The sequence below is a fragment of the Carcharodon carcharias genome, chromosome 21, assembly GCF_017639515.1.
Source record: "Carcharodon carcharias isolate sCarCar2 chromosome 21, sCarCar2.pri, whole genome shotgun sequence".
Taxonomy (NCBI): Eukaryota; Metazoa; Chordata; class Chondrichthyes; order Lamniformes; family Lamnidae; genus Carcharodon; species Carcharodon carcharias.
Window position 1 is genome coordinate 24,501,625 of NC_054487.1, and position 23,987 is coordinate 24,525,611.

The window sequence follows — 23,987 nt, forward strand, 5'->3', positions numbered from 1 at the left end:
TGAACCTGTGACTAATACGCTCACTAGTACAATTCCCCCAGACTGATCACTGCCATCATCTTCAATTTCAGAATTCTATGTATCATGCATCATTTCAAAAACCCTGCTATTCCAATTTGGGAGGCTTATTGAATTACGATATTTTGTGTCACATCTGAAACACTTAACTGTTCCCTGGGCATTATTTGTCCATTATTACTACTCCGATCCTGTCATCTTCCAGATCTGCTCAAAATGCCTCCATCCTCATTCCTTCTATCTGTAACTCTTCTGTTGTACTGACACCTGTGATCCATATCTAAACAATCTCAAAACACTGCAATTAGTGAGGCCTTCAACCTTTGTGACCCTGCAGAATGTCCCATTTGCGCCATCAAGGCTGCTGAAAATAATTGCTTCCCCAGGAATTTTTTTAAAGCAGCAGACATCTGAACTAAAAGGGTGTATTTTTCAAATGCCAGTTAAGACCAGCAGCCTATCCATATGGGACACCTTAGCACAATTGGCAATTTAAAGCAAACACTGAATAAGGAATCTCCAAACTGAATTTCTCAGGTATGTTAAAGTCCTTGATATATTGCTCTATGGAATGACACCATCTTTTGAAATCTATCAAAGTCTGACCATGCCTTGCAGGCTTCTAATAGAAGATCCAAACCTTCATCAGTATCCAACTAACAGGCATAGAATTTTTTTCTGAGGGTCAGGAGTCTGCGGAACACTTTCCCAGAGAATGGTAGAGGCAGGGTCGTTGAATATTTTTTAGGCAGCGGTAGATATATTCTTGACTAACATCGGAATCGAAGTATATCAGAGGTAGGCAGGAAAGTGGCATTGAAGCCACAATCAGATCAACCATGATCTTAATGAATGGCCTACTCCTCTTAATTTATGTTTGTAAGTATGCATCCAGCCCACAAAATACAATGCTTCTGATTTTACTTTTGTTAGGAAGCGACAATGCAAAGGCCATACCTTGTTTCCTCTTTGGTAAGGATGTAATACGTGTACATATATTCACTTCATTTGTCCACTGGTCATAAGATTCAGATTCAGAGAATATCGGTGGGTAATCATATCCTGACAATTAATATATGCTTTCAGCTATGCTTCACAAAAGTAACTCAGATTACAATCTTCACAGAATCAGAGAATTGTTACAGCACAGAAGGATGCCATTTGACCCACTGTCTGCACTGGCTCTCCATAGTTATGACCACAGCAGATGTTAATTGCTGTACAAACCAAATCCCAGAGGGAAACTTGGCTTACGGATCATACCTTTTTTGTATTTGGAAAACAAGAAAAAAAATGTATCGACGTCAGCAGCAAGAAGTCCCATAAGCACCTATGGGATTTTAAAACTTAAAAATAAAAGCTTTATTTACAAGAATAAAAGAAAACTTAAGCACATAAGATTATAGTTGCACAGTTAAAATCAGCCTTACAAAACATTCCCACAAAAGACTTCCTACTTGGTCTGACCCACAAGTCAACGCCTTCTGAGCAACATTCCCTTATAGATATTTAACTTTAAAAAAAAAAGTGATATTACTCAAGGCAAACTGCATACCACATGACCTCTTAAACATTGTGAAATCCAAGACTTCAGAATAAGACTACTTTTTGCAGCCCAAAGCTTTTCTGGATGGCTGATTCACACTGCATCTTCTCCCAACCTAGGGCTCTTTCTAGGAGATCTTTCTCACACAGCCAACAGCCCACAGCTACAGCTAACAGCTCCAGATTAACAGCTACCAGCTAACCTAAGCTCTACACAGTAACACTAAAATACCTTTCCCCCTCTTTCATCTCAGGTTCCATTGTTCTCACCTCTTTCAAACTCAAATCCTTCCAAGTTTAAAATCTTTCATGTTTTTATTTGTCGCTGCTTTCAGATCAATAAAATGTAATTTACCCTCTTCAGTTTACCTATGGAACTCTTGCAAGATGCAAACATGTTTCTCAGTACCTCTGACCTCCCTTTGATATTCAAACAAATGTACAACTTATCTAAAAATTAGAATGTTAGATCCAACCTATTTACTTGTACTTCAAACCTAATGCCTCTATCCTTTCATGTTTAAAACCCCCAGACAACTTATCCTCTAGTAACTTTTCCCCAGCTTAATTAAATCATTTACATTCACAGTCTTCTTCCCAGAATAACACAATATTCCCCAAAAATATATTTTAAAATAATAATCCATTCTCTATCTAGTACCACTCCTTCTCTCTCCCTGTATACCTCACCTTCTTCCCTTTCAGATAACAATCCAATTCTCTCTTGAATGCCTCGACTGAGCCTGCCTTCACCACACTCAGGCAGCACATTCTAGATCCCAACCACTCACTGTGAAAAAGTTTTTCCTCATGTCACTATTACTTCTTTTGCCAATTATCTTTAATTTGTGCCTTATTATTCTCAATTCTTTCACCAATAGGAATAGTTCTCCCAATTTACTCTATCCAGACCCCTCATGATTTTGAATACTTCTATCAGATCTTCCCGCAACTTTCTCTTCTCCAAAAGAAACAGGCCCAGCTTCTGCAATCTATCTGCATAACTGAAGTCTGAACAAAAAATTCTTGGTTTCCAACCTTCACCTTTAGATAACCATCCTCTGCTACCATGTTAATTCATTTGAAGCCAGATGGTGAAGCAGGAAACCAAATGCCACTCTTTCACTTAATACCACAGAATGCAACATTACATGCTTGCTTCCTCCCGACCAACACCCCATGTTGCAAAAGTCTCTCTTTATATGCTGTTTTTGAAACCAATAAAATAAATTAATTAATTAAATTGACAGCCCCTTAAAGGGGCACAACAATGAGCTTTCTCATCATTCGGTGGTTTTGAACCATCAATCTTTTGTTTAACAGGCGAACATGCTAGCCAATTGTATCTGACGGATATAACTCTCTTCATATGTGCTCAACGTATTTAATCAATCAATGCCCTTCACCTGTGTATCCTTAACCATAATAATACAATTAACAATCCATTAACAGAAGAAGGGAAAAAACTTGCCGTAATAGATGTTAAAATGTGACTGTTGAGCTAAACCTATCCCTCAGGGGGCTTAATTCACAAGGCAACAAGGTTTGAAAATATAGATTAACATTGTCAAGGGATAGCTGAACATTGTAGTGATTACTTTATAGGTATTAATGCTGCAAGTATTCACTTAAATGCAACAGAATCATAGGTGAATGGCTTTGTTCTTGGATGAGATGAGGAAAGGGCATATCAGTTTGCCTGAAAGGTGACAATACAATGATACTGATTTGAGGGAAAAAAAACAGGCAACTACAGAGAGAGGAAGCCCTGCTGTGGGCTAAAGGCTAACATGCAAAGGTTCAGCTTCCTGTAGGCAAATGTCACCCAGAAAGGTCATTCTGAGTAAGATAGTCATCAATTTAATAGTACAGCAAATTCATGTTTTCATTATATACAGGCCTCGAAGTGAAACAGAATGAAATAAGTGACTCTCATTTACAACTGGTACTCTGTATATTCATATCTGGTGAAATAAATCAGCTTAACTGTTCGTATTTGACTTATTTTCACTAAGTCTTCTGAAAGCACCTTTGGAGAAACTGAAGAAACATTCACGTGAAAGACACAATATTTCTCTAGATCACAAAGCTAGGTAGAAGAACAAGCTGTGAGGAGGTCACAGAGAGGCTGCAAAAAGATATAGACAGGTTAAACAAATGGGCAACATGGTGGTAGATGGAGTATAATGTGGGGAAGTGTGAGGATATTCACTTTGGTAGTAAGAATAGAAAAACAGAATTTTTAAAAAAAAGTTTAAACTTTTAAATGTTGATGTTCAAAAGCACGTGTATATACAGAACAACGAATACAAAGTTGGCATGCAAGTACGCAAGCAATTAGAGTTTTTTGCTGAGAATGCTTATGGGAGCACCTGGAGCCACAAGACCTGAGAAGACTCCTACAGCAGACAGAATTTGTAATAATTAATGTAAGGATTCAGATCACTGATGCAAGTGATATATGGGCCTTCAAATTCATGTGGTCAGTTGTGCCAGCTTTGCATCAATAGAAATCAATTGCACTTCCCACAGCCTAGAGAGCTGTTTGCAATGGAATTTCCCGTATCAGCTCATTTGCATTTCCATATCTATTGGAGTAGTCATTGGCGTAGATTTCCTGTAAAATGAGGGTGATCTGATGTGCTGGGATGCTTTGAAGTCAGAGTGCAGTTGTTAACAAGCCAAGTTAATAGACTGAAAAATGTGGCAGCAGCAAGTGCTTGGTTCAGTGAGTGGATTGTCAGCTAATTTGAATGATTGTCTCCTGAGTGCTTTTTGTGCCACTTTACAAGAACGTTTATACACAGATGAATCAGAAACAGGCAAAAAAGGCAGCAGGATGTGACACACAGAGGAAAATGCTACAGTTTTTGGGTTGTTCATGATACTGACAAAATGGTATTTATGGTCAATTCTGTGTTGCCTTAGGGCTATTTAGTGTGAAATTGGAGTCATATGAAGAAATGACAAGTTCATTTTCCTGAAAACATTAGTGAACTGTAGTTACAGTACAGTTCTCTACTCTTCTGGTGACAGCCCACAAATTATTAGGTTTATTGAATTCAGTTTCTTAGCTTACTGTGGTCGGATGTGAGCACATGACACCTTGGTTCCTAGTCTAATACCATGGCTGTATGCTACCACAGCTTAACCGTCTAGGTAACTTAATCTGGCCTGAAATGATGAAATAGGAAAAAGACAGAGGGCGGAATTTTCCGTTCTAGAGTCTAACTGCGGTGGAGGGCAGGAAAGTTGCCATGATTCCCACTGGGCTGCAGAGCGGATTTTTGCACCTTATTTTCTGCCTTCCAGCTCATTAATTATGCATCAGCGAGCAGCTCATCAAATCTCGTGGTGGGACAGGCATTGATTTGTCCACCTCGCTGTTACCTCATGGGGTCGAAGGTGATGCTGCCCGTGCAGACCTTCACGCACTGCTCCTAATTTGTATGTTCACTAGGTGTGCTGAAAATATACATTACAACGCCAAATGTGCCAAATATTCTACTCCACACTTCAGTGACACCTCCCTGGTGATTTTCCTCCAGGACGAACAGGAAAGGTGGTAAGTCCTTTTTCTGAGGGATGGAAGCAGGAGGTCCATCCACCTGACTACACCGGCCTGGGAGGAGGTCGCCAGAGAGGTCAGTGCCCGTAGCAAGCAAAAAAGGACTGCCCAGCAGTGCAGGAAACAAATTAATGATCTGATGTGTTCCGCCACGGTAAGTGAACCTTCTCACTCCAAACTCACACTCTCATAAGGGCATCAGGCAGCCTAAGGATTAGAGTCCAGAGAGATGACACACACCACCAGCAGATTGGACCTCAGCACTGAATGTCTGCCAGTTGTTTTAACATTACCATCACATGTAAGATCCTGCGCGAATGCATCTTAACCCCTTACTGGGGAGGGTTCAGCACACACATGCATGCTTCTGAATTGCTCCTTCAGCCGTACTGCTCACAGCTTGCCCATAATCGGTGGGAGAGAGCCAAGCCCAGCGGGGGTACCTGGGAGCTGAGGGCGCTCTTGCCCCATGAAGAGCAGGCTGCAGAGCTGGCTGGTGAGGACAGAGATCATTTCTGTGCAGAAGTCAAGATTGGACTCCCCCCAACAAGTCTGTAAGACTCCATACAGTATACATTGGCCACATGTAGACAATGACTTATAATGTAGGAATCTGCCCAGTTAATTACTAATTATCTATTTTCTCTATTCCAGCCATCAGCAAAGAAAGGCAGAGGAAGACCTCCAGCAAGCACCTCAGCCTGCCCCAGACCACCTCCAATGAGGAACCATCAGATGAAAACCTGCACATTCACCAGCACCCTCCACCAGTGTAGATACATGCACCTTGGTGGGTCCTAGTTCTAGAATAGGTTCAGTTCACTATCTTGTGATCACTTCACAGACACATTTCCATAGCAGGCAGAGGCAGTGACAGTTGAGGTCTCTGACATTTAGAGGACTGTTGGATACCAGGCTCCTGCAGAGTCAGAGTCTGAAGACAAGCCTCTGGAGTCGACCCTGAGAGAGGTGTTGCAGATGCTGAGATAGTCAGGGGAACATCACGCAGAGTTATCAGAGGCCGAAAGTTAGCTGGAACAAAGGATGGAGTCCGTCCGTGCTCTGTTTGATGTCGTGGCTCCGGCATGTGAACACATTGAAGTCTCCATGGGAAAGATAGCGGCCATTCTGGAGACCCAGCTCCAGCATAATGCGCATTTTCTGCCAGATTTGCACTCGGGCATACACACCATCGTTCTAGTCAAGGGTGCTTTCCAGCGGTGGCTAGGCGAGAGAGGGATGGGGCACCTCAATCTCCCTACAGGTGTCCCTTCTCCTCAAGGAGTCAGGGAAGGGCCCTCAGGCACCTAAACGGAGGAGGAGTGCTCGCCAGACACCCTGGGCGCATCCACTCAGGACTCATCAAGGGTGTCCTGCTGCTCCAAATCCCCTCTGCCTGTGACCCCATCAACAGGTCAGGAAGAGGAGTGTGCACCTGCCTCAGAGCAGGACACCCTAAGTAGGCTAGAACCATCCAGGCTTCCAGCCTTCAGAGGACTCCCGCCAAAGTCATCTCAAGATAACAAGGCATCGCAGTAAGCAGGCAACATTTACCTCTGCTGCGATATCGGGCTGCACCTAGATTTAGCGATAGTGTTAGGAACATTAAGAAGTTTTGAATGCACAATTGTAAATATATAAACTTTAACTGCACCATTGTAAATATATTTTGTATTTATCCCTCCCCGAGTTCTCAGGTATTTCATGGCTAGTCAATGTGATGCAAGGTCCTGTATTCATTGAAGCCTATGATGCCATGTGATGGAAGTTGGCTCCACTTGATGACATTTGAAGTGTCTGCTAGATGGGAGTGAGTGTGTGATGTCAGAGATGTGTGCTTGTCCTGGTGAAGCTGTCAAATTACCTGTAAAGACCTTACTTTGTTCCTGAATGGCTGCCTAGTGTTGCTTCATGGAATCACAGAAGTCACAGAACGCCAGTCGATATGGAATTCATTGCATGACTGTGCATTCGTTGACTTAGCGTTCATAGAAAGGAATGGCCTTTGTGAGATGGACAATGTTGAGGACTGAAATGATATGAAAGCGATGCTCAGGCATATGTCCTGAGTGCTTAGCAGTATCTGTGAAGGGAATAAGTTATCATTGACTGCTGTGTCAAAACTGACTGGGCCACATTTCTCCCAGATGCCAAGGTAATGCAGGACGTAAATTTGGCAGATTTCCACTGAATTAAGGGTAATGAGTGTCAATAATGGTCCTGCTAAACCACTCTGAGGACAATGTTAACATAACTTGCAGCTTTGCGTCCATGCTGTCATCTGACAGATGTGTCCTGGTGTCCAGTGGCATCTTAGGGCTCAATATCAAGATGAAGCTTCTGCGTTAATGCATGAGAGCTGATGTTTGGAGAAATGGTCTTGTCTGGATGTAGCTCTGTCTTGAGACAGTCAAGCACTAACCATTGACACATATTTTTCATCTTAGAGTCACCTTGCTAAGCTGCTGTCACACTAGCATGGGTGATCCTATGTGTGCAATAGTGTTTCAGCCTCTTTAAGGATGCCATGGCCACTGACTCAGTGGTTGAAAGGATTGCACATGGGATTGCTTATCCCATTCCACAGCAGCCACATGGTCCCCAGGCTACTGCACCTCCCAAGATTGTTACGGTTGAAAGTGACTTAAGCTTCCCATGATCATTATGAGATTGATGACCTTTCATGATCTGTTGAAGATGACAATGAAGGTGTTGTCTCCCCTGCATCAAAGTGTGAAGAGAACTGCACTCGTAACAACTTATTCCTCCTGGAATCTTGTTGCTATGAGGTTGTCGTGGTCCCGTCTGCTGCATGTGCAATGGCCTCATGTGGTTCTTCTGAACCCTTGTCCTATTCAGATTCATCCTGTTCAACGTCCAGGTTTCTCTGTGTCTTCCTATAGCAAAACATCCCCCCTTTGCAGCACTAGGATGTGCAGGGTGCAACAAACATCAATGATACAGGACAACCTCTGTGGTGAGTATTGGAGACCCCTACCTGATCGGTTAAAACATCTGAAACGCATTTTTAAGAGGCCAGTAGTCTGTTCTATGAAGGACCTTGTGGCTGAATATGCAGCATTATATCTCTCCTCAGATGCACTCTGTGGATGATGAATGGACATCATTAGCCACGTCTTTAGGGGATACCCCTTATCACCGAGGGGCCAAACCCATAAGTGCTGAGCTCTCTCAAATATCTCTGGCACTTGGGAGTGACTCAAAATATACAAATTGTGTAAGCTCTCTGGATACCTAGCACAAATATGCATGATCTGCTTTCTGTGATCACAAATTAGCTGGACGTTTAGAGAATGAAATCCTTTTCTATCAATGAATCTCACAGGCTGCTGCCAGGGAGCTCTTAAGGCCAATGTGTAAGCAGTCGATAGTGCCCTACACTTGTGGAAAGCCTGAGATTGTAGTGAATCCCACAACTCTGGCAGCTTGGCATGCTTCATCATGCAATGGTGAGCTTTATTGAAAAGGGCATTGGTCAGCTCCCTTATACATATGTGTGTCACCGATTGTGAGATTCTGTAAAGGTCTCCAGTGGGGCCTTGGAAGGATTCAAGGGCAAAACACTTCAGTGCAGCAATAACCTTCAGAGCAACTGGCATTGGATGCCCTCCAAGTCTGTGCGGTGTGAGTTCCTCACGGGGAATTTGGCAAATATGAGTTACCACATTTCTAGACAAGCAAAGGCATCTGCAGTATTGTATTTCATTCATATCCATATATGAGCTGCGTCTTTTGTAGACCAGTGGTTGTGACCAACGTCTTTGTGGACTTGGCCCCTCCTTGTCAGCGTTTGGGTCTTTCTGGGGCTCCGCTGGCTCTTGTTCTTCTGGGTGATGGCCTTCCCTGACTTGTGCCTATTAGCAATTTCTGCTCCTCATTCTAATCAAAAGAGGCAGCATTGCCTGCATTCTCCACTTCTCCTTGTTTCAGCGAACAGATACAATTGAGCCATCAATGGTAGCTCCCACTGAATTGTCTTCCTCCATATACAAGGCAGCTCTGCATTCTCCAGCCCTTGACTTTCCCTTAGTCTGCACATCAAATACCAAGGCCACCCCTTGCAGGATGATTTCATCCTGGAGGACGACAGGTGGTTGATCTTTCCCCACACTCAAGAATGCACATTCACAACGAGGGTCTTAATTAGGGTCAAAAGACCCAAGTCCTAGGAGCCACAGTCAGCTTTGTGTTGGTTGTCCTCCAGTGGCCTTTACAACAACTAGAGATATTCAGTCCTTGCGCTTATGTCTTGACTGCAAGCATGGTGCCTTGAATGCCCTGACCAACGCACTAGGAATATGGAGGCTTGTAGGGCCCATGCTGCCTCTGCGCAACAGAAGTGGCCATTGATTCTTGGGCTCTGCATCCATTCAGACATGCCTCTGTAAGGATCAGGTGCCAATTAAAACCATATGCACCACAGCACCTAAACTTAATGGATTCTCACCTGAATGCACACCATTAGTAAAGGAGCCAAGCTCATTCACTGTGCATGAGACCTTCAAGGCCAACGCTCAGCTGAGTCATTCTCTGAATGGTTTGAACAATACAATTATAGGTTACCCTTTCAACGGGTCAAGATTTGCTATGCTGAACTCCTCCCAAATGCCCCTCTCTGACCCATTTATTGTAGCTAGCTTTTCGAATTGCATCATTGCAAGGTGAGCTCAAAAATGGTGCTGCTAGCCTTCATTTGGGAGACCAACTTTCAACATCCCCCTGTCACCCATCGAATCCCTCTCATCCTCCCTTCTCGAGGCCACGTGCACCCTGACTTTGTGGGAGCACCCCCCCCCCCCTCCCCCCCCACCTTAGACCATCCAATACCGTCCATGACTTTTCAGCTATTGATTTACAGGATGCAGATGCCTCCCATGACTGTGCCATGTCTCACAGTACCACATCGCTAACTCACAGAACCAAATTCCTTAGGTGACTGATCGCACCCTGTAGACCATCCTGTGCACCACCATCACTGACCAGAGAGATGTTCTCCAGCACAAGACCAGGACCAAGACATGCATGCCATGCAGAGCCCTCTAACATGGCCCGTGCTGCCCTTCCACTACAGGTTGTTCAACATGCCTCCAACAGCGTGGCCTCAGCCCCAGGGCAGCCTCTTCAATGTGCCCCTAACAGCATGGCCTCAGCCCCAGGCCAGTCCCTGACTCCTCCTTGGACAGTCTTATAACTCTTGCCCCAGGACAGTCTTTCACTACTCCACTCTGTTCCCAACCCACCCCAGTCTTGCCCCTGTATTTCCTCCAGTGTTCCACCACCCTCCCCTCTGCCTTGCCTTTGTCTTCCCCTCCCTGCTGGTATTTCCTCCCGTACTCAGCCTTGGTGTAGCTTCTGATACCAGCACCCAAAATCTCATAGCAATGCTCATAAAGGTATTAGGAAGCAGTATCTACATACCTTGAAGTCGCTGATAAAGTAATGCTTGCCAGGGGCACGCCACTTATTTACAGTCGGGATACAGACCATTCTAATTATCCACTGACAGGGCACTTAATTCGAAGGGGGATGTAATTCCAGAGTGTTGATCTTTTAAGAGCATTCAGGAGATGCAAATGAATGCAAATGTGGCTCCCAATATAGATCAGCAGAAACCTCGACCCACCTTTAACCTGTCATCAAAGTCGGGGGAACAAAATTTCAAACTAATTTCCTGCCGGCAGGAAGCTGATCTTCCATCACAGCAAATTTAGTGCCCCCACCCACCATGATTCCTGCTGCTGGCAGGAGCAGAAAATTCCACCCAGAGATTTTAACTCACTCAAAACTCATAGAGTTAAAATCAGGCCAGAGTCTGGGTGGCCTTTTCAATAAATCTGCCAAAAAGGTCTGTCTTACCCCAGGACTGAAGACCAATGCTGCAAAAGGTTCAATGACCTAACCATGACAGGCAATGTACCATTCCCACTACTCACCCTTTACTTCCTAAGACATAATGGGTACCAGCAGTCTATTTAAAAGTAACAGCTATACTACCAACCCCGCCCAATGCACTGTGGTTAAAGGGGATGAGGTGTGAGGCAGCAATGGCAGGGGCAATAGCTTAAGATTTTACAGTATGGCTATTCATTTCCCCTAAATTAACTTACTTAAATGCACAACCCTAAAACCCAATCTTGCAATTTAATATGTTGATGCCACTACATCTCACCCATGCCACTTGTCATACATTCCTCAAATGCTAACCTTCACCCAACTTGTTCCATCTCCTTGCCAGAGGAAATGGTGCAGAATACCCTATGAGGATCAAGTAATGGATCACATGGCAAGGTATTCTACTCTTCTCATGTGAAATGAGGGTATAGTGCCAGTGCCAGATTAGACAAGAACTAAATAAAGCTTGAATTTCATCAGAGTGGCAGAATCAGATTGCTACTCTGCTCCTGAAATTTTCTTGGATCCTATCTTACCCGACCTTTCGACTCAGGCTGGGCGAGATTCAGGCAGCGCAGCACATCCCAAGGCCTAGCTTTGAAAGGCAGCTCTGTCAAAGGGAAGGAGGCCAGGCCCCTTTTTTACAGCACCAGCTGCCATAAACCAGGTATGTTTAAAGGTCCGGCCGAGTTTAAGTGACTCTGACCGGTCAGGGAGAAGGTAAATGTATAAGATAAGTGGGGATTTTGCGGAGAAGGGGTTCAGTTCGGGTCTGGTCATGGGGGGGGGGGGGGTGGGGGGGGGGGTGGGTGGGGTGGGTGGTCGGGTTGGGCATTGTGGCGGTGGGGGGGTGTCAGGTCGGGCATCAGGTGGTGGGTGGGGGTTGTCGGGCCTTTGGAGGTGTTGGGTCTTGGGGGATGGTTGGATCGGGTTGGGCCTCTGGGGAGGGTGTTGTGTCGGGTGGAGGGTAAGGCGCGTGCTGTGTCAGGCTGGTTGGGGTGGGGGGGTGGTGGCCGGCAATGGTGTTGGGTCAGGCCTCAGGAAGGAGGGTCTCGGGGGATTGAGTCGTACCACGGGGATTTGGATGCGGGTGTCAGATTGGGTCGGGTCAGGCTTGGGATGTGGGGAGGTATGTCGGGTCCGGCGGTGCCGGGGTATCCTTTGGGTTAGGGAGTTCCCGTTGGTGATGTAATCCCCTGGGGGTGGGGTGAGTCCCATGGGGGAATGGGCTTGACCCCTGAGGGGTTGGGGAGGGTGTGGGAGTCCCATGGGGGGGATTAGTCAGGGGATGGGGGGGTCCCCTGGTGGTGTGGTGGTGTCCCCTGGGGATTTAGGGGTGTGGGGAAAGTCCAGTGGGGGTTCAGTCTGGGTCTGTGTAATAGTTACCCGGAAGTTAGAAAAGGTTTTAATTCTTCTAACTTCTTCTGGGTAATTATTGATGTAGCCCAGACAGAACCATCCAAAGTTTGCGATTTAAATTTTCGGTTGGTTCCCAGTCCAGGGTAATTGTCCAGAGAAATTTGCACTTCTGGGCAATTGCCATGCAAATTTTACCTGTGAACTTCTGAAGGGCATTCCCCAGCACCTTTTTGGGGTACCCCGCAATATGATGCCCTGGAGCTCGGAAGTTAGGGCCCAATTGTTTTCGAGAATATGGGAGGACTGAAACATAGAGCTTGAAAGAGCCAGAGGAGTGAAAAGTGGATGATGATATCTTGAGGCTCAATAGTGGGCTGCCCATGGCTTCAAAAGTGTGGACACAGAACTTGCCTGAAAGGAAGGATTGTCAAGGAACATCATGGAATTTTATGGCCCGTTGTGGTGGGGCGGGGCTGTAAAACGTGGCGAGCCGTTCAAAAGTCCATTGACTTCAGTGGGACCGTAAAATTCCACCCCAATATCTATTTGGAGATACATATGTTAGTTTCTGAAGATGTGCAACAACTGACAAGTTCTCTTAGGCTTGTATCGCTTATTTGCAGCAACAATAGGAAATCTTTTTCATTGTTCCAGACATCAATGGGGCATGTTGCAGTTTCATAGGAATTGGCCAGAGCATTATATAAATTAAGGTTAGGCCTCATCTTGCAGCTGAAGGGATGCTGCAATAGTGGTCCGTTCCCTTCTGTTGGGACTTTGCTATAAAAATGCTCTGGTTGGTTTGAACTTACTTTGTTAATTCTTTGTAAACACAAGTTCTTCAATCACTCACAAGTCCAACTGGCAGTAATTTTTCTTGCATTTAATGTTTCCTTTTTTTTCCAATCCATTTTTGGGTTTAAAATTTGGGAAAGGGGCCCAAAATTTCAACTGGCATAAGTACAGTTTAGAGACTAATCTTCAAATAGCTTATGATGTTAGCAACCCATTTAAAGGGCATCATTCTCATGGTAAAATGCAAATTGGCTGTGTGGTGAATGTAGTTACAGGAAGGTATGGAGCGTATCTCCTAGTTATTTCTTGCAATTCATAAACTAATGCATTTGACCTATGATCCATTTTTTCAGTTTAAAGGAATTGCCTGCAGCGGAGAATGAAGACTGTGGAGATAACAGATTCACACATACTTCAAAAACAATGAAGCGTGTGGAGAAATTAGAAATCATGTTGGGGAAAGAGAAAGTAGAGTGTTCAGCTCTGGTTGTAGGTAAGAACCTCATTGTATCTTTTCCATGAACTGTAGAAGATTCTTTAATGAACTATTTGATATGAACCCTATTTACTCCAGTTAAGGGAACATGTGACTATATTTCCAATTAAAATATGTTTGAGCAAATTTTTTCCCTAAGTGATGAAAACTCAGCTTAACTGTTAAGGGATTCCGAAGTCTAACAGGTGAGACTGCACCTCGAATACTGTGTGCACTTTTGGTCTCCTTATTTAAGGAAGGATGTAAATGCATTGGAGACAGTTCAAAAGAGGTTTACTAGATTGATACCTGGAATGAGTGGGTTGTCTCATGAGTAAAGGTTGGACAGACTGGGTTTGTTTCCACTGGAATTTCAAAGAGTGAGGGGTGATTTGATTGAAGTATACAAGATCCTGAACGGCCTTGACAAGGTGGATATCGAAAGGATGTTTCCCCTTGTGGGTGAGTCCAGAACCAGGGGGCGCTGTCTTAAAATTAGGGGATGCCCTTTTAGGACAGAGATGAGGAGAAATTTTTTCTCTCAGAGGGTTGTGTGACTTTGGAACTCTGCTTCAGAAGGTAGTGGAGGTGGGGTCATTGAATATTTTTAAGGCAGAGGTAGATGGATTCTTGTTAGGCAAGGGAATCAAAGGTTAACGGGATTAGATGGGAACATGGAAATTGAAACATAAGATCTTATTGAATGTCGGAGCAGGCACGAGGGGCTGAATGGTCTACTCATGTTCCTATTTCTTATGTTCTTATGTTCTAACTCTAGACCTCTAGATTTCACTATTCGCAGGGGTGCTCCAGCATCTCCTATTTAAAGCCTTTAATAGCTAGTCCTGTAATCCACCACCCATAATCCACCATGATTCATAGGGACCATAATAAATAGTTACCAATGCTGCCTGCAGCATTTAGACACCTGACCTTAACTCAAAGAGCTCTTGGGTCAATTCAACCTGTCCAAATCCAGTCTGTTTCCTGATATACGATATGTTGCTAAGGAAGTGAAATCACTCATGAAAGATGCATTGATATAAACTTCCAGAGGCCAGCTGTTTTAAATTTAAAACTAACATGAGAACAGTCCTGAAACTTAATAGCTAGAAAAAGTCATTGGCTTTTTTGTAACTCTGGCTCCAGCCTTTCTTCTCTTCAATATTACCTCTCTCGGCACCTCCTATTTAAAGGCTGAATGGCAAACTCTCCTTTGCTGATTGGCCATCCGTTATATGCCTTACTTGATTTTTCTTTCCACTGATCTCAGTGGAATTCACTCCATTAATTGTCTGCCTGGATTTTCAATCTGTAAGATTAGTGTTCATTTTAATCCTCACTTCCTCCACTATTGAAGCTACTTGTTTCCAGGATTAACACATGCAGGGGGATTTGGCTCAATGGTGGCAACAATCAGAACTGGAGGGAAATCCTCTCGCAACCATGTGGGGCTGCGTGACAGGTATGCAGAAGGGGCCGGCATGGGGTCCATGTCAAGTGATTTCTACCTGCATTATTACGTGGGGCACAAGGGCAAGTTTGGTCTTGGAGTTTGAGTTCAAGCTGGATGATAAGAGTTGACTGGAATGTCCGGAGCTCATGGCTTGGCTGTGAATCCGGAGCCTGGGGAGGTTATGAGGTGGCGGAGGGAAGGCCAGGCCTCACGCTGCTGCTGAATGTCTCTGACTCACTGTGCAATAGCAGCAACAGTAGTAACCCTCCTGAGTAGCTCCCTGACTATAAAAAAATACAGGCCTTACAACTCCCTGCACACAGCTCTCCTATAAATATAATATTTCAGGGTCTTTGAAGCTCAAAGTTCCTGGGATCTAAAGCAGCATCACTATCCCCAAACACACTTCTGTGTTTGCCTACTGAACATTAATTCCTTCGCTATGATGCCCTGAGGATGTGAAATGCAATATAGTGTTTGTATTCCCTGCTGGCAGCTTTAAATGGAATTTACAGCACAGAAACAGGCCATTTAGCCCGTCTCATCTGTGTTGGTGTTTATGTTCCACACAAGCCTCTTCCTACCTTTGATCACACTATTGGGATAGTCTTCAGCTTCTTTATTCCACATGTGTTTATCAAGTTCCTTGGAAGTATCTATACTAGAATCATAGAATGGTTACAGCACAGAAGGAAGCCATTTGGCACATTGTCTCTGTGTTAGTTCTCTGCAAAAGCAACTCAGCCAATCCCACACATCCACCTTTGCTTTGTAGCCCAGCAAAATCTTTTCCCATCAGATAATTATCCAGTTCTCTTTTCTAAACCACAGTTGAATCTGTTTCCACCACATGCTCAGGCAATGCATTCCAGATCCAAACCAGTTGTTGCGTGAAGAAGTTTTCCCTCATGTTGCCTCTGGTTCTTTTGTTAATCACCTTAGGGTTCCTCAACCTTCTGTCAATGGAAACTGTTTCTCTCCATTTACGCTATCCAGACCCCTCATGAGTTTGAGCACATCTAACAAATCTCCTCTCAACCTTCTCTTCTCCAAGGAGAACAGCTCCAACTTCGCCAGTCTACCCACATAACTGAAGTGCCTCAAACTCGGAACCATTCTCGTAAATCTTTTCTGCACCCTTTCTAAAACCTTCACATTCTTCCCATTGAGGCTGAACCAGTGTTTTATGAAGGTTCATAACTTACTTGCTTCTGTACTCTGTGCCCCTATTAATAATGCACAGGATTCAGTATAATTTATTCATTGCTTTCTCAACCTGCCCTGTCATCTTCAATGATTTATGCACAAAAACACTCAGGTCCCTCTGCTGTGGCATTTTCATTAGAATTGTGTCCTTTATTTTATGTCACCTCTCCTTATTCTTCTGACCAAAATTTATCACTTCACATTTCTCTATATCTGCCACATGTCTGTCCATTCCACCAGCCTGTCTATATCCTCTTGAAGTCTATCACCATCATCCTCACAGTTCATAATACTTCCAAGATTTGCATCGTCTTCAAATTTTGAAATTGTGCACTGCATACCCAGGGCTGAGTTATTAATATAAATCAAGAAAAGTAGTGGTCCCTCTATATACCATCCCCCAGTCAGAAGCAAGCAAACTTTTCTGTTATTCATGTTTTTAATAGGCTTGAATTAAATAATGAAACTGTTGCATAATGAAATTTTAGCTATGCTAAAGGCTAATGATTCAAAATGCCACATGTTTCAAAATAAATGCCTACCAACACTAATATTTTTCACTTAAAAAGCAGAAGGTGCAACACCTGCCCCTACTCTTGCCATCACATACTCAACTGCAGAATGCTGCCCCCCAGTATGGTACCAACCTGCCCACACCAAGTTTATCGATATGTAACTTAACTCAATAATGCACATCATCACAGGTATGCTTTGGCCAATTCACCTTCCCCAGTTCCCAATCCTGGGCAACATTGCTCTCCCCACCATCCATGGTAACTCATTAGTGTTCAGCTTATTGTTGATTTTTATTGGAATATATGAAGAAAACCACCTTCACGCAAACCCATCAAAGACGCAAGTTTGTGCATTCCACCTCAGAAACCGTGAAGCCAAACGCCAGCTTAAGGTAACCTGGTGTGGAGCAACACTGACGCATTGTGAGCACCCTATCTACTTAGGAGTCACCCTTGACAGATGCCTCACCCTCAAGAACCACATCAAAAAGACAAAGGCAAAAGTGAGCACACAAAACAACATTCTGAATAAGCTCACTAACACAAAATGGGGAGCAAGCTCGAAAACATTGCGAACCAGTGCACTTGCTCTTTGCTATTCCACTGCCGAATACGCCTGCCCTGCATGAGAAAGATCTACTCATACTAAGAAGATGGATGCCGTTCTGAATGCAAGCTGCCGACTTATCACAGGTTGTTTAAAACCAACAAACACCAACAGCCTATATATCCTGGCGGGTATCGCTCCCCCTGATATAAGAAGAATGGTAGCCAGCAAGAAAGAGCGACTCTGTCAAACATCAGATGAGAGGCACCCTCTTCATGGTCATACACCTACACCCAGCCGCCTAAAGTCAAGGAAGAGCTTCATGAACAGTATTGTTCCATTACAATCAACCCATCTGAAGCCCACATCGCCTTGTGGAAAGACCAGCTCGCCAGTCTGGAACAACCCCCAGCGATGGAAATTCTATTGGATGAAAGCCATCCCCCAGGAGCTAATTGCAACTGGGCAACCTGGAAGTGCCTTAACAGACTTAGGACTGGTGTAGGTTGTTCAGAGGTGTCACTAAGCAAATGGGGATATACAACCAGCCCAACTTGTGAATGTGGAACTGAGCCACAGACTATGCAACATCTCCTGCAATGCCTATCGCTAGAGGAACCCTGCACTGTTGCAGATCTTGCCGAATTCAACAACAAGGCGCAAAAATGTGTCCAATTCTGGCTGGGCCATGTATAAATTGTCTATGGACACAATAAGAAGATTGGAATATATTTTCCCTGGACTCTATCCAATCTATTACCCCAGTCTTAGTCATACTTATGTTGTTCTCAAATATAACCTTAAAGCTTATAATATTCTGATCACTATTGCCCAGATGTTCCCTGACTTCTTTTACCTTGCTCATTCCGTATTACTAGATCCAATAGGGAATCCACTCTTGTTGAGCTTTTTACTTATTGGGTTAGAAAGGAGTCTGTACACATTGCTGGAACTCCAGTCCCTAATCCCATTTACCTACCTCTTCCGGCCAAATTGAAATCACCCATGATTAATTATCATTGTGTTTATATAACCCATTTTCCTAATTTGTTTGGATATCTCTTCTTCCACCTCCCTTTCATGATTAAGTGATCTACAGACTAAAATCTACATTTGTGATTCATCCTTTATTATCTTTTATCTCTGCCTTAGAGTATTTTAAGGGCCACCAAATTTTAAGGGCTACGAGGGGGAGGCAATGGTATTTTCGCTGGACTAATAATCCAGAGACCCAGGGTAATGCTCTGGTGATAAAAGCAAAATACCGTGAATGCTGGAAATCTGAAACAAAAACAAAAATTGCTGGAAAAACTCAGCAGGTCTGTGGAGAGGAAGACAGAGTTAATGTTTCGAGCCCGTATGACTCTTCATCAGAACTAAAGAGAAATAGAAATGTGGGGCAGAATTTTGCCCTCGGATGGCGTGCAGGCCCCACCGGCTTGGCGGCGGGCAGCCAGCTGACCCCTGCCACCGAAACGGGGCCCGCCGCCATTTTAAGTGGGCAGGCCAATTAAGGCCCACCCAGCTGCATCCCCGATGGGAAGCGCTATGTGCTTCCTGTTCCGGGGGGGGGGAGGGATTCCCCATTTGTCAAGGTGCGCTCTTTCACGCATGCGCACGAAAGAGCGCACTTCTCCCTGAGGCAAAGTGCTGTCTCAGGGAGACCAGTGACAGTCCAAAAAACTTTAAAAATACAAAAAATAAAAAAAATTAACATGTCCCCCTCATGTGACAATGTCACACGAGATGGGACAAGTTAATAAAAAACACATAAACTTTATAACTTTTTTAGAAAACTGACATGAAACTTCATCCCGCCAGTGGATGAAGTTTCATGAATAATCAGGAGCCCGCTGGGGCTCCTGGTCTGCTCACCAGCTTTAAGGGTGGCCGGGCAGGTCCTTTAATTACTTTAATTAGCCTGTCAATAGCCTCAATTGGCCATTGACAGGTTGGCGGGTGGACAGCTGATTTCGCTGTCCGCCTGCCTTCCTAAAGATTTAAAGGGACCGGGATGACGTCGGGGGGGTCCTCCCAACATCATCCCGCGTCATTTTCCCCTCGGCGAGCAGGCCCCGCCCCCAAATCGCCGAGGGGAAAATCCTGGCCGTAGTGAAGTATAAGCTGTTTAAGATGGGATGGACAGGTGAAGCTGGATACGGGGTCAGTGATAGGTGGAGGCAAAGGAGAGATTGTCAAAGATGTCATAAACAAAAGGTCAAAGGGGTGTTGACAGCAGTGATATAAGCTAAAGGTGTGCTAATGGTGACATTAAAGGTGGAAGCAGGATAAGCAAGTGGCAGATGACCCTAGTGGGGATGGGGTGGGGGTAAGGGATCGAAATAGACTAAAAGTTGGAGATAAAACAATGGATGGAAATAAATTTTAAAAAATAATAATACAAATAGGTGGGAAAAGAAAAAAATATATATATAAAAATATATATAATTATTAGAAAAAAAAGGGATCAAAAAGGGGTGAGGATGGAGGAGAGAGTTCATGATCTGAAGTTACTGAACTCCATGTTAAGTTCGGAAGGCTGTAAAGTGCCAAATCAGAAGATGAGGTGCAGTTCCTCCAGTTTGCGTTGAGCTTCACTAGAACATTGCAGCAGGCCAAGAATGGACACCTGGGCATGAGAGCAGGGTGGAGTGTTGAAATGGCAGGCGATAGGAAGGTCTGGGTCATGCTTGCGGGCAGACCTAAGGTGTTCCATAAAGCGGTTACCCAGTCTGCATTTGGTCTCTCCAATGTAGAGGAGACCGCATTGCAAGCAGCAAATGCAGTAAACTGAATTGAGGGAAGTGCAAGTGAAATGCTGCTTCACTTGAAAGGAGTGTTTGGGCCCTTGGACAGTGAGGAGAGGGGAAGTAAAGGGGCAGGTGTTGCACCTTCTGCGGTTGCATGGGAAGGCGCTGTGGGAGGGAGTTGAGATGTAGGGGTGATGGAGGAGTGGATCAGGGTGTCCCGGAGGAAATGGTCCCTACGCAATGCTGACAGGGAGGGTGAAGGGAAGATGTGTTTGGTGGTGGCATCATTCTGGAGTTGGTGGAAATGGTGGAGGATGATCCTTTGAATGCAGAGGCTGGTGGATAAGTGAGGACAAGGGGAACCCTATCATGGTTCTGGGAAGGAGAGGAAGGTGTAAGGGCGGATGTGCGGGAGATGGGCCGGACACGGCTGAGGGCCCTGGCAACCGCCGTGGGTGGGAAACCTCGGTTAAGGAAGAAGGAAGACATGTCAGAAGAACTTTGGAATGTGGCATTATCAGAACAGATGCGACAGAGGTGAAGGAACTGAAAGAATGGGATGGAGTCCTTACAGGAAGCAGAGTGTGAGGAGCTGTAGTCTAGGTAGCTGTGGGAGTTAGTGGGCTTGTAATGAATATTGGTGAATAGTCCATTGCCAGAAATTGAGACAGAGAGATCAAGGAAGGGAAGGGAAGTGTCGGTGATGGACCATGTGAAAGTGATGGAGGGGTGGAAATTGGAAGCAAAATTAATAAATTTTTCCAGGTCCAAACGAGAGCATGAAGTGGCACCGGGAGCAGTCATCGATGTAACGATGTAACGGAGAAAGAATTGTGGGAGGGGGCCTGAGTAGGACTGGAACAAGGAATGTTCCACATACCCCGTAAAGAGACAGGCATAACTATGGCCCATGCGGGTACCATAGCCACACCGTTTATTTGGAGGAAGTGAGACGAGTTTAAGGACAAATTGTTCAGTTAGAGAACAAGTTCAGCCAGACGGGGGAGGGTGGTAGTGGATGGGGATTGTTCGGGCCTCTGTTCAAGGAAGAAGCGGAGAGCCATCAGACCATCCCGGTGGGGGACGGAGGTGTAGAAGGGATTGGATGTCCATGGTGAAGGGGCCAGGGAACTGGAAATTGTTGATGTCATGTAGGGCATCAGAGGAATCGTGGATGTAGGTGGAAGAGACTGGGCAAGGGGATAGAGAATGGAGTCAAAAAAGCAAGAAATTAGTTCTGTGGGCCAGGAACAGGCTGACATGATCGGTCTGCTGGGACAGTCCTATTGTGGATTTTGGGTAGGAGGTAGAAGCGGGCCATCCGAGGTTGAGAGACTGTGTGGTTGGAAGCTGTGGACAGAAGATCTCCAGAGGAGATGAGGTCAGTGACAGTCCTGGAAACAATGGAAACCTGCTTTCCACCCTTAATGTCACCACACCATTAGCACATCTTTTCGCTAAATCACCACCGTCAACACCCCTTTGGCCTTTTGCTTATGACATCTTTGGCAATCTCTCCTTTGCCTCCACCTATCACTGGCCCTCTATTGAGCTTCACCTGTCCAACCCTTAAACAGCTTATATTTCACATTCCTATTTCTCTTCAGTTCTGATGAAGAGTCAGACGGGCTCAAAATATTAACTCTGTCTTCCTCTCCACAGATGTTGTCAGGCCTGCTGAGTTCTTCCAGCAATTTTTGTTTTTGTTAATGCTTGAGAATCTGGATTCAAATCCTGCCATGGCAGATAGTGGAATTTGAATTCAATAAAAATCTGGAGTTAAAAGTCCAATTGTTGTAAAAACCCATCTGGTTCACTAATGCCCTTTAGGAAAGGAAATCTGCTGGCCTACATGTGACTCCAGAGCCTCAGCGTTGTAGTTGACTCTTAAATGCCCTCTGAAATGACCTAGCAAGCCACTCGGTGTAACAAACCGTTACACATTGTCACAAAAAAGGAATGAAACCGGACAACCTAGGCAATCTCAGCCCTGTCAACCCTGCAGAACCATCTAACATCTGGGGGCTAGTGCCAAATTGGGAGAACTGTCTCACAAACTAGTCAAGCAACAGCCTTACATAGTCATCCTCAAGGAATCATACCTTACAGATAATGTCCAGACACCACCATCACCATCCCTGGGTATGTCCTCTCCCAGGCCCAGCAAAGGTAGTAGTACAGTGGTATACCATCAGGAGGGAGTTGCCCTGGGAGTCCTCAACATCAAGTCTGGACTCCATGAAGTCTCATGGCATCAGGTCAAACACGGGCAAGAAAACCTCCTGCTGATTACCCTGTACCGCCCTCCCTCAACTGATGAATCAGTACTCCTCCATGTTGAACACCACTTGGAGGAAGCACTGAGGGTGGCAAGAGCGCAGAATGTACTCTGGATGGGAGACTTCAATGTCCATCACCAGGAGTGACTCAGTAGCACCACTGCTGGCTTGAAGGAAAATTATTTTGATTAGTATATTTTGTGACCAACAAGGAAAAAGCCATTGCTAGATCTAGACCTGGGGAATGAAGTGGAGAACGTCACAGTTGAAGAGAGTCTCTGGAACAGTAATCACAGTATTTAAGGTTTAGCTTAATTATGGAAAAGGACAAGGGGCAATCTAGAGTGAAAATACTTAACTGGAAGAGGGCTAATTTCAGAAACCTGAGGAGGCATCCAGCCCAGGTAAATTGTAGTCAAAGATTGACAGACAGAAACTTAGGTGACTTTAAAGAGGGGATGGTTCAAGTACAGTCTAGGTACATTATTAAAAGAGGTAAAAGGAAGACAGCCAAAGCCAGAGCTCCCTGGATGACATCGGAGTCAGAAAGTAGAATGAAGTAGAAAAGCAGGGGGAATGTGATAGATATCAGCTTCATAATACAAGGAGGAATCAGATTGATAAGAAGTACATAGGAGAAGTGGAAAAGGAAACGAGGCAGAGGGAAACAGTCTGAAAATAGATTGACAGCTAAAATGAAAGGGTATCTGAAGATCTTCCATAGGTATATTAGCAGAAAAGGGATTGTTTGAAGGGCAGTGATGTGCACAGTACAATTTCAAAATTTGCAGATGACATGGGGCTTGAAAACGTAGCCAACAGTGGGGAAAATAGTAATAGACTTCATGCGGCCATAGAGAGGGTGATTGAATAGGTAGACACATGGCAGATGAAGTTCAACAAAGTAAAGTGTGAGGTGATCATTTTTGATTGGAAGAATGAGGAAAGACAATCCAATTTAAAGAGGTGCAAGATCACGGACACCTGAGTGTGTTCCTGCAGAAACCTTTGAAGCTGACTGTTCTGGAGATGAGATTGTTGCCACTCAGTGCTAGTGGCACCTCTCCCCACACGGCTCAAGTGATAGTTTTTGGAACTTTCCTCACATAGAGATCAAGCAGTTTGTCTCTCCTTTGGCTCTGTTCCACTGAGGAGACCTTTGTAGATCTGACTCATTTAAATTGTGGATTCTTCTTTTATGCTCGCATGCCATGCCCATGTCACTTCTCTGATTCCTTTTCCCAAATGCTCCTATGGTTGGCATTCTTGAAAAGTGGCACAATTTCACTTGACTTACAGTTGTTACCTCTCAGCACTTTGTTACTTACCTGCTGCTCACCTAGGTTGTTTTTTGCAAATGTCAGGCTTTTTCTAAGTTGCACTCTAATTTCTAAACACTCCAGAACATTACGCACAGTATTTTTGCCAATGAATTCTCCAATGGATATGCAAATACCTGACCTAAGAAACTCTAGTGGAAATAGCTCTGCAATGCATTGGCAGCCATAACTCATCTCACGTTCACACAAATGTGGCACAACACACTGAATGAAAATTTGGG

General features: G+C 44.6%; 1 protein-coding gene across 1 annotated transcript in view; it reads left to right on the forward strand.

The window, feature by feature from the left end:
- The window catches only part of LOC121293045 (nuclear receptor-interacting protein 3-like), a 97,644-nt gene that overhangs the window by 66,921 nt on the left and 6,736 nt on the right, over positions 1-23,987 (forward strand). The window contains exon 7 of the mRNA XM_041215637.1: positions 13,552-13,691. Within this exon, the coding sequence (XP_041071571.1) occupies positions 13,552-13,691 (140 nt within the window). The remainder of the gene's footprint in view (positions 1-13,551; positions 13,692-23,987) is intronic.